The following is a 15,705-nucleotide window of genomic DNA, read 5'->3' on the forward strand; positions in this document are numbered from 1 at the left end:
GCAGAGTTATCTGTAGCACTTCCAACCACCTAAACAGTTCAGGGCAATCACCACTGAAAGAAAACCTTTCATAAAAAAAGGGTCCCATTTTCCTCTAATCATCTTAGAGAGTTTCATTGCTGTCAGGTCTGGGACAGGGAAGACAGAGAGCTGCAGCTTTGCAGCATCCACCTCCTCCTCAACTATGAGAGACAGCACCTGCAGCCTCATGTCACAGAAATTTCTTCATGTCACAGGAATTTCTCCATTCCCCAGTACAACAAACATCACTTCTTTCCTGAAAACCCCAAAAACAAAGGCTTTTCCTCTGCTGTGGGATTACCTGGGGGTAATACCATTATAGGCACTACCTTTTTTTTCTGCCTTTGCAGTTGGAACAACTGAACTCATGGCAATGAGCTTTACTGAGGGATAATTGCATCAATTTCAAAAACCTCAAAAGAGACTTTCAACAATAAGAGAACTTTGCTGGGGAAAAGATCTCTGAGCTGTTCCCATCACCCTTGTGGCAGTCATCCTTGCATTAGTCATGTGAGGCCACATCTGGCAAAATGGCACTCGGAGGTGCTGTGTGACCTGTCCCCATGGCACAGGGGTCGGCAGCAAGAGTGCACAGCATGGCCCTTGGGCGAGGAGGGGCTGTTGCATCACAGCAATGGTAGCTTGGTGCTTTTATTTGTTTCTTTGAGGAGATAATAAATAGAGAGCCACAAAGTGAAATGACACTGAGGAAGGCTGAGAGGGGCTGAAAAACCTCTTCCTATCCTCAGCTTGGACCAGCCTCTGCATCCCAACACTACACAGCGCATCCATTCCTTTCCCAGACTGATGGGCAGATGCAGACGTAGGACATTGCCCTGTGCTGACAGCTGTCCTTGCCGTCCTGCCCTGCAGCCAGCCCTGCTCACACAGCAAGCTGCCCACCTGCACCAGCACCGCACGCTCAGCTCACACCATCCAGCCCGGATGCCGGGCTGTGGGATGTCCCAGTACAATGCCGCAGTGGCTTCTGCCTGCTCTTGTCAGCCCTTGGGTTAGATTCAGTCCTGACAGCAGCTCCAGAGAAACTGGGCAGTAAAGGACTGTCTCTGGAGGTGGTCTCAGATGAAAGCAGTAGCCAGAGCTGTAGCAGAAGGCAGAGCAAGCTGTGTGGCTATTCCAGCTTTAGACATCTCCAGTCTGATGGGCAGGATTTATTTGACTGGCTGGCTGAGCTGTTGCAAAAAATGCAGTGATGCTTTCCAAGAGTCCCCAATGAGTGATGCAAACAAGAGAGGTGTGATGGTGAAACAGGGCTGGGGTGACATTTGCCTGGAGTGTCAGTGCATGTCAGCACCTGTCAATTGCAGGATCCCATCCACACTCTTGGGGGTGCAGGGCTTCCCTGCAGCCAGCACTCTTGCAGGGGTAGTGGGCTCGGGGCTGCTCAAAGGGCAGCGGTTGTGCCTTGCAGAGCTCACCCTGCTATCCTGGGCCAGACACCCTCCTGGGGGCTGGTCCCAAGAAGACCACACCACAGATGTCCCCGTGCAGTGCCAGGGCTGTGAGGCTCTGAATCTCAGCCTTTCGGAACAGGACTCTCGCTGGAGACCACAGGGGAAACTTTGCTGGCAGGAGCTTGACAGGTCAGCTCTTCCCCATAGAGCTCAGCATCTCCAGGGCTCCTTGCACTGCAGGCAGGACACTGTCTGCAGCCACTGGCCCCCTTGCACTGCCTGGCATCCCCACGGGAGAGGGGGCTCCTCTGGAGGTGGCAGCAAGCCCGGCCAGCGAGCCCGGGAGTTCCTGCACGCAGCCCCACGAGCTGGCACAGCTCCAGCAGGTAATGCTTATGGAAACAGGGAAAGCCATGTTTTCCCTTTCTGCACTGTTTTTTTCAGCTGCTTCTCGTGGTCTTTGGAAACGCAGGGTTCCAAAGTTTTTCCAGACTCGTCTGCTATGCCAAGCTTTTAATTAGAAGTAGACAAGGAGCTCAGAAAGCCCAGCTGATGTGAAAACCCTGGAACACGTGGTCTGAAGCAGCACCCGTCTCCCCTCCCGTGAGCTCCTCTCACAGCCCCGTCCCCGGGAATCGCTGTTTCCCTCTTCTCCCCCAGAGCGAAACAAGCATTGATCAGCGTGTATGGCAGGCGACAGGTATTTTGACATCTACACACGCAGCGCTGCCAATCGAGCAGGAAAAACACCCAAACCTCGACAACACCCACCCACCAGAAATACACACGGACGCGCAGACGAGGGCTCATCGGCCCTGGAGGTCACTGGAAACTGAAACGCTGAACTCACACACGCACACACAGACAGACAGACAGACACACAGACACACACAGAGATTCACACACAGACACACGGTGTTGGCCCTGGCTCATCCCTCAGAGCAGCTCCCGAAGCCCCGAGCTCGCTCCAGGTCACCTTCCGAGCAGCAGACCACGGTGTCATTAGGCACGTAACAATTAGTGACTCGGGTGAAACACTCATTAAGAGCCCCGCTGCCCGGTAGGACCCTTGGCCGCGCCGAGGTGCAGCTGTCCGGCAGAGCGTGAAACTGACCAGGGCACCGCTCGTGCGGCTGCGGGGACACGGCGGTGCCTGCAGGGGCACACCCAGAGCACGGCGGTGCCCCGGCGGGCGCAGCGGCCCGGCGCCCCGCTCCCTCCCGCGGCGGCGGCGCCGGCGGTGGCGGCTGCTCGCGGGCCCCCAGCAGGCATGCGCGGAGGGGCCGCTCTCCTGCGCTCGCTCTCGGCCCCGCGCCCCGCCGAGCCGCCGCCGTGCAGCACCGCGGCCAGCGCCCGCGCGCGCGGGGCGGGGCGGGGCGAGGGGAGGGCGGGGCGGCGCGGGGGCGCGCGCGGGCGCGGCGGCGAGCGGAGCGGGCTCGGGAGCCGGACGGAGCCGCGCCGAGCGGACCTAACGCAGCCCGGAGCCGGCCCGGCCGCGGCCGAGCCCAGCCGCCGCCGCCGCCGCGATGCTGGACCCGTCGTCCAGCGAGGAGGAGTCGGAGGAGCTGGTGGAGGAGGAGAGCGGCAAGGAGCCGCTGGCGCCCGCCGCGGCGCGGCTCTCGCCCAGCCGCCCCGGCGAGGGCCCGGGCGGCGGCGGTGGCAGCACCGGCGGCGGCACCGGCGGTAGCAGTGGCGGGGGGCTGCAGCCGGGCGGGCGCGGCGGCGGCGCGGCGCGGCCCGCCAGCCCCAGCCCTTCAGTGGCCAGCGAGAAGGAGAAGGACGAGCTGGAGCGGCTGCAGCGAGAGGAGGAGGAGAGGAAGAGGAAGCTGCAGCTCTACGTCTTCGTCATGCGCTGCATCGCCTACCCCTTCAACGCCAAGCAGCCCACCGACATGGCCCGCCGGCAGCAGAAGGTACCGCCGAGCGGGATACCCAGGCCCGGCTTCCCCTGCCCCGGCAGCTCCCCTGCCGGCGCCGCCCCCGGGCTGCTCCCTGCGCCGGTCCTCCAGCCCCCCGGCAGCACCCTTGCTGCCTGCCCGCCCGCCCCAGCCCTCTCCCCCAACTGCCCTTCTGCCCCTTGCTCACCTGCCCTCAGCCCCTCCCGCTGGTACCCGTTCCTGCCCCCTGCCTGTCCTCCTGCCTCCGTCCCGCTCCCCAGCAGCCCCATGCAGCCGCTCCCCAGGCCCGGGCGCCCCAAGGGCAATGCCGGTGCAGGGCACCTTGAGCCCGCTCGGGTGGGGTTTGCATCCCCAAGGGCAAGCCCCTGCCCTCAGCCACCCTGCCGTGGTCTTCTGCACGGAGCCAGCATGCTGGCATATGGCACTGCTCCTAGTTACGCAACATGGGGATTTGGGAAGTTTGGGATGTTGGCCATCTGAAGGCTCTCAGAAGGAGAGGAGTGGGTTGTGTTGCTGGAAAACACTGGGCACATGCCCTTGCCTCCTGCAAGGGGACTCTGCAACTCCGTGCTTGCTGCAAAGTTCACGTAACTGGGAGTGCCGGTGCTGACTTGGGGAGTTACAGAGTCTCATTTCAACTTCTTACAAGTGTTTATGCGTGGCGAGCTCCCCGACGCTGGCTCCCTGGCAAAACGTGGCAGCAGAGCTTTGTCATGAAGTTACTGCCATCATCCTGACTCTTCCTCCCCGAGTGCGTCACCGCGGCAGGGCCGCACGCTGCTCCGGGCAGAGGCAGGGCAGGAGCACTTCTCCTGGGCTCCCTGTCCGGAGGAGCCATCTCTGAGCTTGTTTCTCTGCCAGGGCACAAGCTCGTGGGCCAGGACAGAATTTAAGTTTCTCTGGGATGCAAACACAGGTGCCTTCCAGTCAAATGCAGCCAACTTTTTCCCTGTGGCAGCCAGTTAGGTCTGTGATTTGATGCAGGTGTCTGGAGTGCTGGCTAATTTTTACCTCCCCCTTCTTTTCAGTTGAGTTTCTTAGACTGTGGTTTTAGCCGTGATACCTCCCTGAGCTCACAAATGACCTTTACAAACCAGGCAGAGTCCTGGATGTATTGATGCAAACGACATTCGGTTCTGCTACACCACAGGACTATTATTAGTCATTGCAACATACGGAGGTAGGAAAGTGTATCCGTACTGCGTGTAGTTTAAAGGCAATATAGGACAATCTGGTGTTGCTGGAAGGTTGAATGATCTGATTTTGTTTGCTGAGCAAAGTGCATAGCTGAAAATAGAGCTAGGTGTGGAGATTTTTTAAAAATAATTTCACTTTTTGCCTGGAACCCCTTTCAATAGACTGTGGATTTTCAAAGTTGTCCTGGGGGCTTTTGTTTCCTGTGCAACTTCTTTGTGGTAGAAAAAGATCATGGAATTTAAGGAATTGCTACTTTTCTGGAAATTAAAGGAAATAAGTGAGCCCTGCAACTTTTTCTTCTGTAAAAGAGAACTGAGATTGCAAAGGAGTTTTTCCAAAGAAGCAGGCAGCATCTCAGCGGTCCGGAGAAGAGTGGCTGGGAGGAAGGGTGAGTCATAGTCCCTGAAATCAAAATGCTGCACTGTGAAGGGACAGAGGGAGGGGAGGGGAAGAGAAAAGGGGGGAATGAAGTGCACATGAACCACAGAAATGAGGACTAATGAGGAAAATAGTAAACTGACAGCCATACTCAAGCCAATAGGGAAGTTACACAGGATCTTGGGAGGAAATAATCCATTCTCTGTGAAACGAAGAGCATAGGGAAATGTGTCTGTGTTACTTGTACAACTAACTAAAATAGGTGTGTCTTGGGGGCTTACTGCCTCCCCTCAAACTTAGCAGTGAGGTAGAATTGGGAAAGCTAAATCTAACTTGACAACACGTGTCAAATTTCATTCACCCTTTTAAAGGTGAATTAATTCTGGGTTTTAGTCTTCTGCATATCCCTACATTCAGTCAGTGTGCAGGTTCCTGGGAGTTAATCCTTTGCCCTTTTTCCTTTGCCAAGGCTCCTGTTGAAGTTGACTAAAGGGCTGCCAGGGCCCAGAGTTTCTTGCTGGACTTCACATGCTTCTCTGCCTTGCTCACCCATCCCTTTTGGAAAGCCCATCCTTCCTTCTATGGCTCCAGAGGACCAGAGGGTGAAGGTGCGGGACTCATTCCCTCTTGGGCACCAAGCTTCTGTGACGGTGGCTCTGCCAGGTGGAATGGTCTTCATGGGGATTTTGTGTTTTTGTGGGCCTTCATTAACATTGCTTCAAGACTCACCAAGGGGGAGCAAATGTGTTTTGCTCCTCAGGAAAGGTAGGGGAAACCCAGGTTTTGGTGCTGCTCTGATAAGAGCTGTTGCCTCGGTTTCCTTATCAGCGAAGGGGGGTAAATTGCTGCTTCTCCCTGTGTCATTTGCCTCCCCACCCTCACAGCTGGGAAAGGTTTCATCCTGCGAGGAATGGGAAGCAGAACCCCCCCAGGTGTTGTGTTTTGCAGTCCCCACACTGTGCAAGGCCAGTGCATAGGACCGTGTCTCCTGGCAGTAGTGGAGGGAGGCATTTGATCCCCTGTACATGTGGGCACCCTGGAGATGTGAGGTCCTGGCTCTGCTGAGCTGCTCATCACAGTTGCTGCTTGCAGGCAGGATGCTGGGGCTCTGCTGAAGTGTGGGGACCTGCCAGGCTTCACATGGGGCTGTTCAGACCCCACATCTGCATTGGGGTGATGCCCAGCAGCCACTGCAGACCTGCTTTGGTGGAGCAGCAAGGGCTGGTGACCTGTCACCAGCCCCAGTTGGTAGCATGGTGCTGGGAGGAGGAGGAAGATGAGGTCTGGATTTAGCTGGCCCACAGTTCTCCCCTATAGCACAGAAGATGATGCTGCCTCCGAGCACAGCACAATCAGGGTGACCATGTCTTTGCAGGCAAGGCTGTTGCTCTGCAGAGCAGTTGCCAACCTGAGTTACCTGATAATCACCAGTCCATCCCCTTGGGAGGACCACAGGGCCCAAGATGGGCTGCAGCACGTGCAGCCCCTGCCAAGCCCCCAGAGCCTGACTGCTTCTGTAGCTTCATCATCATCTTTGCAATTTTCTCAGGGCAGAAAGCATTGATTTCATTGCAGCTGCTGTGCTGAAGTTCTTGCTGGGACTGGAGATGCCTGCGGTATGTCCCCCTGAGGTGTGTAATCCTCCTCCTCTGATCCTGCAGTGTTGCTGTATCAGAGCTGGCTGGTACCTGGAGCCCCAGAGGCTGCGTGTTCGTGGTGTGATGCACCGCGGGTACCGGCTATGTGGCAGCACGCCTGTGGGTAGCTCTCAGAGCTGGAAAATGCAGCCTGGGCATTTTGCAACACTTGTGAGCCACCTTGGAATGAAGAGGAGTGTGTACTTGAGGTACTGTTGCAACGGAAAGATAATTACCTGTGGTTTGATAAATTATAATGTACAGGAGAGTGAGGAGAGCAGTGGAGATGTGTGAATGGATGGCACAGCCAGGTATATGCTGCACATGGGCATGATGGCATTGCGTGTTTACACCAGTAACAAACTCTGCTTCAGATTTTGAGATGAATTCAAGCAAATGCCGCTCAGAGCTGGTATTCTTCTGGTCCTGACATCCCAGAAATCTCAGCAAAAGAGTAAAAATTTGTTCTTTTAGATAGGTGTGTTGAAGCCTACACCTCTGCCCCAGGTTTATTGTGATGTTTAGGTGGTAAGGCTTCACCTGAGTAACTACACATCTGTGGTGTTTACCTGTAAGTTCCTTTATTTACATCTCACTAGCACTGTTTCCCAAGAAGGATGGGGGCGGGGGTGGAAGCAGCAGCTTATTAGATACCTGCCTGGGCTGTCTTAATTCCCACTTGGATTTCTTTAAGCCACTCCTGAATTCCAGACACATACGAGAGGCAGACAGTGGTCTGCAAGATGCTCATCCCTTAAAAGCCTGGTGAAACTGGGGAGATCTGGGTGATAGTGTGTGGGCAGCCCTTACTAGACATTGGAGAATCTGAGCAAAAGACCTACGGGACGTGCAGCCTGGGGGAAAAGCTCAGCTCCCATCAGAGCTCACACCGTGCCGGGCACCAAAGGCTCCATCCTCACAATGCAGCTCCAGAGGAAAGTGGCTCTGCCAGCTCCGCTGCTCTCAGTACAACGTGTTTTAGTACCGCAGATGGCACTTAGCTTGGTAATTGCCTGCCCAGGATGTATTTAGTCTTTTCTCTAGCTCACGCTGACTTGTTGGAAGTAGAGTTGAGACAACTGGCCACGTGCTCTGTGCCTTTGCCTGCTCGAGCCCGACTGAGCTCTCCTCCCAAAGGCTTCAGCCAGCAGGCTGGGGAACTTGGGGAATGTGTATGTCTCTGTAGTGATGCTGACCCAGCGCCCTTGGACATGGGTTGTACCTCTTGCTGAATACCTCCAGAGCAGCCAAGAGGCACAGTGCCACCCAGGAATCCAGCATTTGCTCATTCAAATTAGCAAAAACTGAGACATCTTCTCCAGATTATCACCAGCCCCTCAAACATCTGTGAAAGGGGCAGCAGGAGATAAAACGAGGAGGGTGTGTTAGGGCAGGCACTGCTGCAGGTGTGGTTGCCATCACCTGTTTCTCATCACTGCTTTTCCTCCCCTTAGAAGGAGGGAGCAGGCAGGTGGCACTCAGGAGAGTAAATCAGTTCCCAGTGGGATAAGTGAGGGGATGAGAAAAGTTCCAGCTTAGTTGCAGATTACCAGAGCTACTTCTGGGAGAAATGGCTTGTGATTTGGGTCCTTGTGTAAGCCTGTGGGATGACGTCGGGTGCATTAACAAAATTCTCTGTCAGATTCAGCAAAGCACTTAAGCTAGTGCTTTGCTGAATGGTGATTGATTTAAGCATGGTGCTTAACACGGAACAGTTGTGAGGGATGGGAAACTCTGTTAAATCAGTTACGATGCATCTTAAAATATCCAATTTCTGCTGTTTTGCCGTGCGTGCAGGTGCTACCAGTTAGCAGTGTAGTAAAGCTAGTGCAGCCTTCCAAATAATCACATACTTCTTCTCTAACATGGGTTGGGATATTACTCTCATGCCATATTTACACAAGTTTTCTCTTCAAACTACCAACACATCGTTCTTCTGGGACTGACAGTGACCCAGGTGATGCTGGAACATGTTTTAGCAGCTTTCTGCTGGAGGAACTGTGATTTCTTTCTTTTTTTTTTTGGTCAGATTCTGTCCTGCTGTCTCCAGAAAACCCATGCAAATGTAGTTTTCTCAGCTCTGTGGGAGAGAAGAGGTAAAGGATGATGCTCTGCTTGTTTTCTGACTGTCTTTGGTTGCTCTCTAGTGCTGTTTAAGGACATGCAAGGTCCGGGCAGGTCTGTAGCATGAGCAGGACCTCATGCACAGCTCTCTAGTTGCAACAGAGCTGAGCATCATCTAGCAAGGCTTGCAATGCCATTGTTAGAGCTATATGCCTGTAGAAGCGTGGAAGAGTAGTTGGGGGCTGCTGATCTGCCTCAGCGTGGACACTACCAGATAAGAGCTGTGTGTGGGGCTGGACCCTTAGCTAGGGCCCATCCTGTGCCAGCCCTGAGGTGAGGGTGAACCTGCTGCATGGAGAGCATCCCGTGGGGAAGGAGGTTCTGGCATGTCTGATGTGCGGCACAGAGCCCGATCGTTGTGCTCGAGTTGTCTGGAATCTGCGGGAAAAGTCTTGTTTTCAGTCAAACCATTTGTTCTGCCAGTGCCTTATCTTAATTTAATTCTAGCAGATATTAAATATTTGTCATACTTTGGCTGTTTATGTACTTGCAGCTAATTGGGTTGGGGAGGCAGGTAATTGAATAGGCTGTGAGCTCAGGCTTTGGCTGTTGTAGAACTCTGCAGTCTGATCTGTGGCCCGATGATTGTTGTGGGCGGCACCTCTTGGGCCACAGATGTTGTGAACTAAGAGTGGAGAGGACTCATCAGAGAGGAGAGCTCCAACCCTTGCTGAAGCCCGTCGCTTCCAAAAGGTATTATTTATGGCCTCGCTTCGCGTAGTCTAGACGCTCTCCCTGAAGCACTTTGCCTGGTGCACAACTTGTAATTCTTTCTGCTGAACGATGAGTCACTGGCTCTCTGTTCACCTAAGCAGGGAGCGGTCAAGCAAGTCATTTCCCTGTGTAAGTTTTTGTTAGCTGGGGAGTATTTAATTCAGTTTTAGTGCAGCTTGGCAGAAGGGACCCAGCCATCACAACGCTGGTACTAGAGGTGTATGTATAAACCCCTCACAGCTACTGCTCACACTTTAATCTGGAGGTGGATACTGGGTAAACCCCCTCTTTCTATTTAATTATGTGCAGCTGATTAATATATTCCATATTCATTGACCTTAATAATCAATAAAGCTGTTGCTTGGTGGTTGTCATGTGCATTTAGCCAGTGGCTTCAGCAGTGCCAGGATTTCACCCACAAAATGATCTCTAGGAATCGTGTGTATTTTGGTGTGCCTTTAAAACTAAGGCTAATTAAAGCAGTAGGGCTCCCTTAAAACAGCAGACAAGGGGACCTTCCGTGGTGGTGAGCAGACCCTCTCCTTTCATCACCCAGCAGGACAGGTGACTCCTCTGGGGTGGGGTCTGATGGGTGGCCTCTCAAAAATCTTGCCTTCCTGGAAATAGAGCAGGATGAGGTGCAGTGGAGGGTGTTATCCCACTCCCCAGCTCTCAGAGAGCTTTGTGCAGGGACAGAAAGATGAACAGAGCTTGTCTGCTCACCTTGCCTGTTCCATGTAGCAAGAGGGTCAGAACTGGGCCATCTTTCTTGTAGGACATGTTTTGAGGACCAGCAGCAGGGTTCAGCTGTGTCTTCATGAGGGTGGGAGAGGGGAGAGGCAAGAGGTGGCAGGTTCCTGGTGAGTTTCCCGATGTTGTTACCCTGAAAGTGCTTACAAAAATACATGGAGCACCCTAACCTGATGCTTGCTGTGGGAGAGGGATTTGTGGGTGCAGGATACTGGAGTTGCTTTGACTGGGTTTTATCCTGGATTGAGTGAGCATCTTCCTTAAAACCAGGCATAAGTGCAGTTGATGAGTGTTTGAAGTGAACATGTGCAGTTGGTGTTTGAAAAGGCGCTTTTAGTGATAATATTTGGTGGAGTTTGTGATTCAGGCTGATCAAGTCAGACGTTTCCTAAAATTTAAACACCTGAGCCAAAATGTCATGCAAATGTTTATTCAGCATGGGGTAAGCAATGCTGGTTTTGTAGTTGTCATAGTTCCAAGCTGCCTGTCTCACAGTAAGGTTGGGAGCTTGGGCTTTGAGTAGTGTGAGGTGTATAATGACCCTTGTGAGGAGACATTAGTACAGGCCACCTCCAGAGCACAACTCCATGACTTGAGCCACGTGCTTCAGGACAGTCGTGTGGCCACAACTCCTCAGATGCTGAGCATCTGCCCTTACACAAATGTCAGTGTTTGATGAAGAAAATGAAATCTAAATTTAGCTGTATTTTTCCTACTGCAAAGGGAGAGGGTGTGTGTTTGGTGTTTAATGGTGATGGTGCATCTTTGAGGACTGAAGATGCAGAACCCCACCAGCTTTGGTAGGGCTTTGGGCTGATGCCACAAGGCATTTGTACAAATACCCTGGCAAGCAGGGCTGCCCACTAATGGTCTGGCAGTGGCCTTACATGATCTTGTGTGCTGAATTAGGGTGATGTTTACCCAAAAATAGGGTGGTCTTTGTCTTCAGAATATGTTGAGACCATCTTCAGATCTGGCTTTGTAGGTTCCCTGTTTGAATCTTCTGCTCCCTTTTTGGGTTGGATTTAGATGCACACTCAATGACTTAGGAGGAGCACTGGTTGCAAACTGGATCTGGTCCTGTACAAGCACAGAGCAGATCCCATCCCTGCAAGCTCTGCTTGTCTTCAGGCTGGGAGAGGATCCCAGGGGGGAGGAAACTCAACAAACTTTTTTTCAGTGGAAAAGAAGCACTTGATTTAGATGCTGTTGTTGCCTTCTGGAGGAGAAAGAAGCCCTGCATCCTGAGCAGCAGCAGCACCACAGCATGTGGAGGCTCTGCTCAGCCCTTCAGAGTGGAGCTCAGAGGGAGTGGATGTGCTCCTGATTGCCTGTCTGGCACAGGCAAGGAAGGGCCAATTTCCAGACTCACACCCTGAGGAACTACTGATGGAAGAAGCTATTTGTTAAGAAATGTCTTATTGAAACAGTTTCACACGTTGCCTTGTGAGGAGCATCGGTGGTGTCTGCTATAGCATCTGAATTTGATCCCCAGTGCCTGCTGAGCTGCAGAAGATGACGCTGGGAGCTTGCAGGGCCTCTGAGTTTGTAGTAAGCACTGACATTTGTTAGTTGCAATTGGTGTTTGCCACGGATGAAGAGTGTGGGACACACCGACTCCTGTAGGAAGTGATTCTCCCTCCCCTGGGGAATTTACCGTATTACCAGCCCAGATGATGCAAAGTCAGTGTTCCCCTGAGGTACAGCAGGCTGCATGGGGGGCAGGATTTTAGCATCCTAACACAGCCTTGCCACCTCCTTATCCCAGAGAGCAGCCCCTTGCTTTTCTTGTGCCTCTCAGAGCATGTGTGTGTGCGGGGTGTGTGCATAAGGGTTGTTTCTGAGCCTGGGGGTGACAGCCAGTGTATGGGCTCTGCCTGCGAGCAGGAGGGGACAGGCTGGCAGTGCTTGCTGCCTGGGTGGTGGCACCCTGGCAGGATGGAGATTGGTATTTGGCTGTTGGAGTGAATGTGAGCTGGTGCTCCTACATACAGCACTGTGCTCACTGGAGTGAGATACAGTGTGAGCTCAGTAAGCAGAGAGGTTTGGAGACAAAACCTTATTTTTCCCTCCTGTATAATGCATGTGCTTTTCTGTACATGTCCTCACTTGCCCTTCTACCACCCATCTCCTTCCCAACAGGACTTGTGCTTCACTTGGAAACAAGCTCTTATTACGAGGAAAGATCCAGGGGACCCTGGCCAGACAGTTGGCCAAGTGAAACAAAATTCTGCAAAGGTGCTGTGGGAGGAGGTTTGTGGGCTCGCTCAGTCCAACCTTGGCACGTGGCCGGTGGGGGTGACTCTGGAAGGGAGATGTTCCTCTGTGATCTGCTGGCCAGGTGCAGTCTGTGCTCCCTTTGGATGTCCCTGTCTCATCATTGGGTGCTGGGAAGGAGAGGGGCTTCAGGCAGTAAGCTATGGGTGCAAAAAATATCGGATGATTGTGGGAGTAATGAAGTGAAGCTGTTCAGAAGTTCTGTTGGGATGGCTCTTGGTGCTGACCAGGACTAGCTTTTGCAAGGGGGTCTCACTGTGCCTGGTGTGCTGTGGGCAGGGTCAGCTGCTCTTGCACCTCGCAGCAGAGGATTTGGGCAGCTGGGAGGGGATGTAGGCATCGTACAAGTAGAACATCAAGCAAAAGGCACATTTCCTCTAAGATGCCAAATGTCCTTTCCTGGTTCAGCAAGAGGGCACAAATGCTTTGCCTGTTGCACACACTGGGCTTGCTTTTAGTGCCTACACCCCTAGACTTGCCCTCCCTCCTCCCAGACTGCTCCTACCCGTCTTGCAACCAGAGAGGACAGACTCATCGCTATCTCAGAAGGAAGCTAATGGGGTGACGCAGCAGGAGCCAGCTGCTTTGCTACCTGCATGGTGACAGTGCAAGGATGAAGGAAGGACACAGCCAGCACTTCTTCAACCATGGGAGAGGCTGCGTGACCTGCCAGCGGTGTGTGCCACAAAAACCTGCGCTGTGCCTCCCACCCCTGGCACTGCAGCCCACCCTCTGCCAGGGAGACCTCTGGGCAGAAGCCATCTGCTGCTGTTATCTGGGGACGTGCAGCTGTCTGAGCTGCACGGGGTTGTGTTTTGGTGCATAGCCAAGAGCTAGCTGGAGTTAGGACTGCAGAGACTTTGTGTGTGCTCAGTCATTCGCGAGGGCAGAGCAGCTCCCAAGCATGAATCGATGCTGATGTTCTGCGGTGGGAAGGGCACCAGGCCTGGCTGAGGGGGCTTAGAGCTGGGACAGCTTTGCTCCTTGCCTTTCTCAAGCCCTTGGTGCTCCAGTCTGCAAAGCTCCCCCCCCCCCGCCCAGGAAGGGTGTCTGTGAGGGAGCTGGGGCAGGGAGGAGGGATTGCTCACAGCTCTGAGGTGCGGCTGTGTTTTCTGTTTCCCATTAGCTTTGCAGCAGGCATGGCTCGGGGCCCTGCGGAAGTGGTGGGGAATAGCACTTTTCTAGCCTCCAGCTGTCTCCAGAGAGCACCAATGTCCTCAAAAACTCTGAAGCTGATCTTACAGTGGTGGTTTACATTGGCATGAAATATACTTGGTGCAATTCCTGCTCATTGTCAGGTTCCCTGGACTTCAGTGGTGTCTTCTGCTCTTAAACATGTTGGTTGTGATGCTGCCCCTACCTTCAGCTGGGGTCTTGTGGGTTTTATTTCCTCCCAGGGCTCCTTTTTCCCCAGGCAGGACCTGCAGTTTGCTGTAGCCTTGCTGGCTTAGGCAGGGCTGGCTGGGCAGGGAATGGCATCAGAGAGCTTGTTCTTTAAACTGCTAGCACCGGCTGCCATGAGCCTGTACCAACAAGACTCAGGCATCCCCTGAGGGGTTACACCACCCTGGGGAGATGGTTATGTGGCCGTGGAGCAGAGCAAGTGCAGCTGACTGCAGGTAGGAAACAGGAGTGGCAGCCTGAGGAGCGTTGCTCAAGCGGGTTTGGCATTTGAATTCCACTTTTAAGCCTTGTTCTTTGTTGTTAAACACTATTGCAGGTGCCACCATGTGCCTGTGCAAGGGTTATGAGTGAGGCAGGACAAGGGCTCTATGGGTACGGGAGGGTCTCATCAGTGATGGTGTCAGCAGCTGCACTGCTCAGACTCCAGTGCCATGCACATCACTGGCTGGTGTTGAATGGGTGTGTGAGGCTATTGTACATCTCTGCTGCTGAACTTTCGTTTGGAGTTCCTCAAGCTCAGACCTCCAGAGTTCTTGCTTGGGGCATATTGCATGCAGAAGGATATGTGTGCAATGGAAATTCTTCGTATAATCTCATCTCTCCATCAACTGTCTTCTCTCAGCTGCTGTCTCACACCAGGATATTCCTGTCTGCACAGAAGTCACCCCAAAAGTGAATCAGATCCTGCTGAGCGGGACAGTCTTCCCACCACCTATTTATAGTGTGTGCAATTACCCTCCATGCATCTTGGAACTCTAATTGCCTTTTTATTGCTGTTTAGCAGTGTGTTAAAGGGTTTTGAATGCTCGTGCCTTGTTTTCTCATTAGCTCTATTTATTCCTCTTTTGGCTTCCTTCCTCAATCTCATCAAATTTAGCATCTTCTCCTTGCCTTCAGGGCCTTGGGCAGCTCTGACACTTCTTACTACTTCTCCCGTGTCCTTTCTCATGTGGTTGCTCCAGATGCTCCGTGTTCTGCAGTCTCACTCCGACGTGCTGTCAGGACCATCTCCTGGAAGAGGCTCTGTGGTGCCCTGGCAGTGGTCCCTTTGCTGGGCAGGATGGCTCAGGCAGGATGCCTTGGTGTCTCAGAAGGCAGTTGCCTTGCAGCAGGCAGGTGGGCGGGCTGCCCAGGCAATTAGGGGCGAGTACACAATCTGGGACTGGGGACCAGTGGTTAAGAAGCTGGAAAGGAGGTGATAAAAGGAACTGGGAGTTGGTAAGTGAGGCAGGAGGCAGGTGGTGTGGCCTGAGGTCCTCTACTTGGATATGTTTTGACAGGGTGGCTCACGAGCTGGCCCCCTCCCTGAGCTGGCTGTGACAGTCCCACACAGGGAGGCAACAGCAGCCACAAACCTCAACCCAGACACAAATCCTGTGCTCCTGCAGAGCCTTGCAGCTTGCTGGGACGTGTGGTGCAGATACTACCTTGCTGAAACCAGTATGGTCCCAGTGGGGTTGATTTGCTGCTGCAAAAAGCATCCGTGCTCCTTCTGGGAGCTCTGTAACAGCACTGTGGTCTGCTGCGTCACCAGTGGTGTCCACATGGCACAGCCCCTCTGAAGCACGCAGGGCTGAGGGTACGTGTAACTGGTATCCCCAGGACTGCATTTTTAATGCTTCCTCTGTGTCCTGTACCTGTTGTCACCCATCTACTCTCTCTGATGGCCATGACAACGTGGGCTTTGTGCTTGGACGGCACCTGGCACCCTGCATGAGTAACTGGGTGCAAGCAGTAGCTGGGGTTTGTCTCATAGTCTCTGAGTCCCAAGTCCTTTTCAGTGTTGTTTGCTTTATGTTTTAGTCTTGTTGTGTGGCATTTCCATAGCTTGAATTCATTTAATTATCCCCCAAGGTGCTTGCTTGCTCACAGTTGTCCGGGACTTTATTG

General features: G+C 53.3%; 1 protein-coding gene across 4 annotated transcripts in view; it reads left to right on the top strand.

Annotated features, from left to right (window-relative positions):
* Window positions 1-2,962: 2,962 nt before the first annotated feature.
* The window catches only part of CADPS (calcium dependent secretion activator), a gene marked incomplete at both ends in the record, with an annotated part of 215,861 nt that continues 203,118 nt past the window's right edge, over window positions 2,963-15,705 (top strand). For all 4 annotated transcript variants that reach the window (XM_084269725.1, XM_084269723.1, XM_084269724.1 and 1 more), the window contains one exon: window positions 2,963-3,349. In XM_084269725.1, the coding sequence (XP_084125851.1) occupies window positions 2,963-3,349 (387 nt within the window). The remainder of the gene's footprint in view (window positions 3,350-15,705) is intronic.

This window comes from Gallinula chloropus (assembly GCF_964237585.1).
Source record: "Gallinula chloropus genome assembly, chromosome: 12".
Taxonomy (NCBI): domain Eukaryota; kingdom Metazoa; phylum Chordata; class Aves; order Gruiformes; family Rallidae; genus Gallinula; species Gallinula chloropus.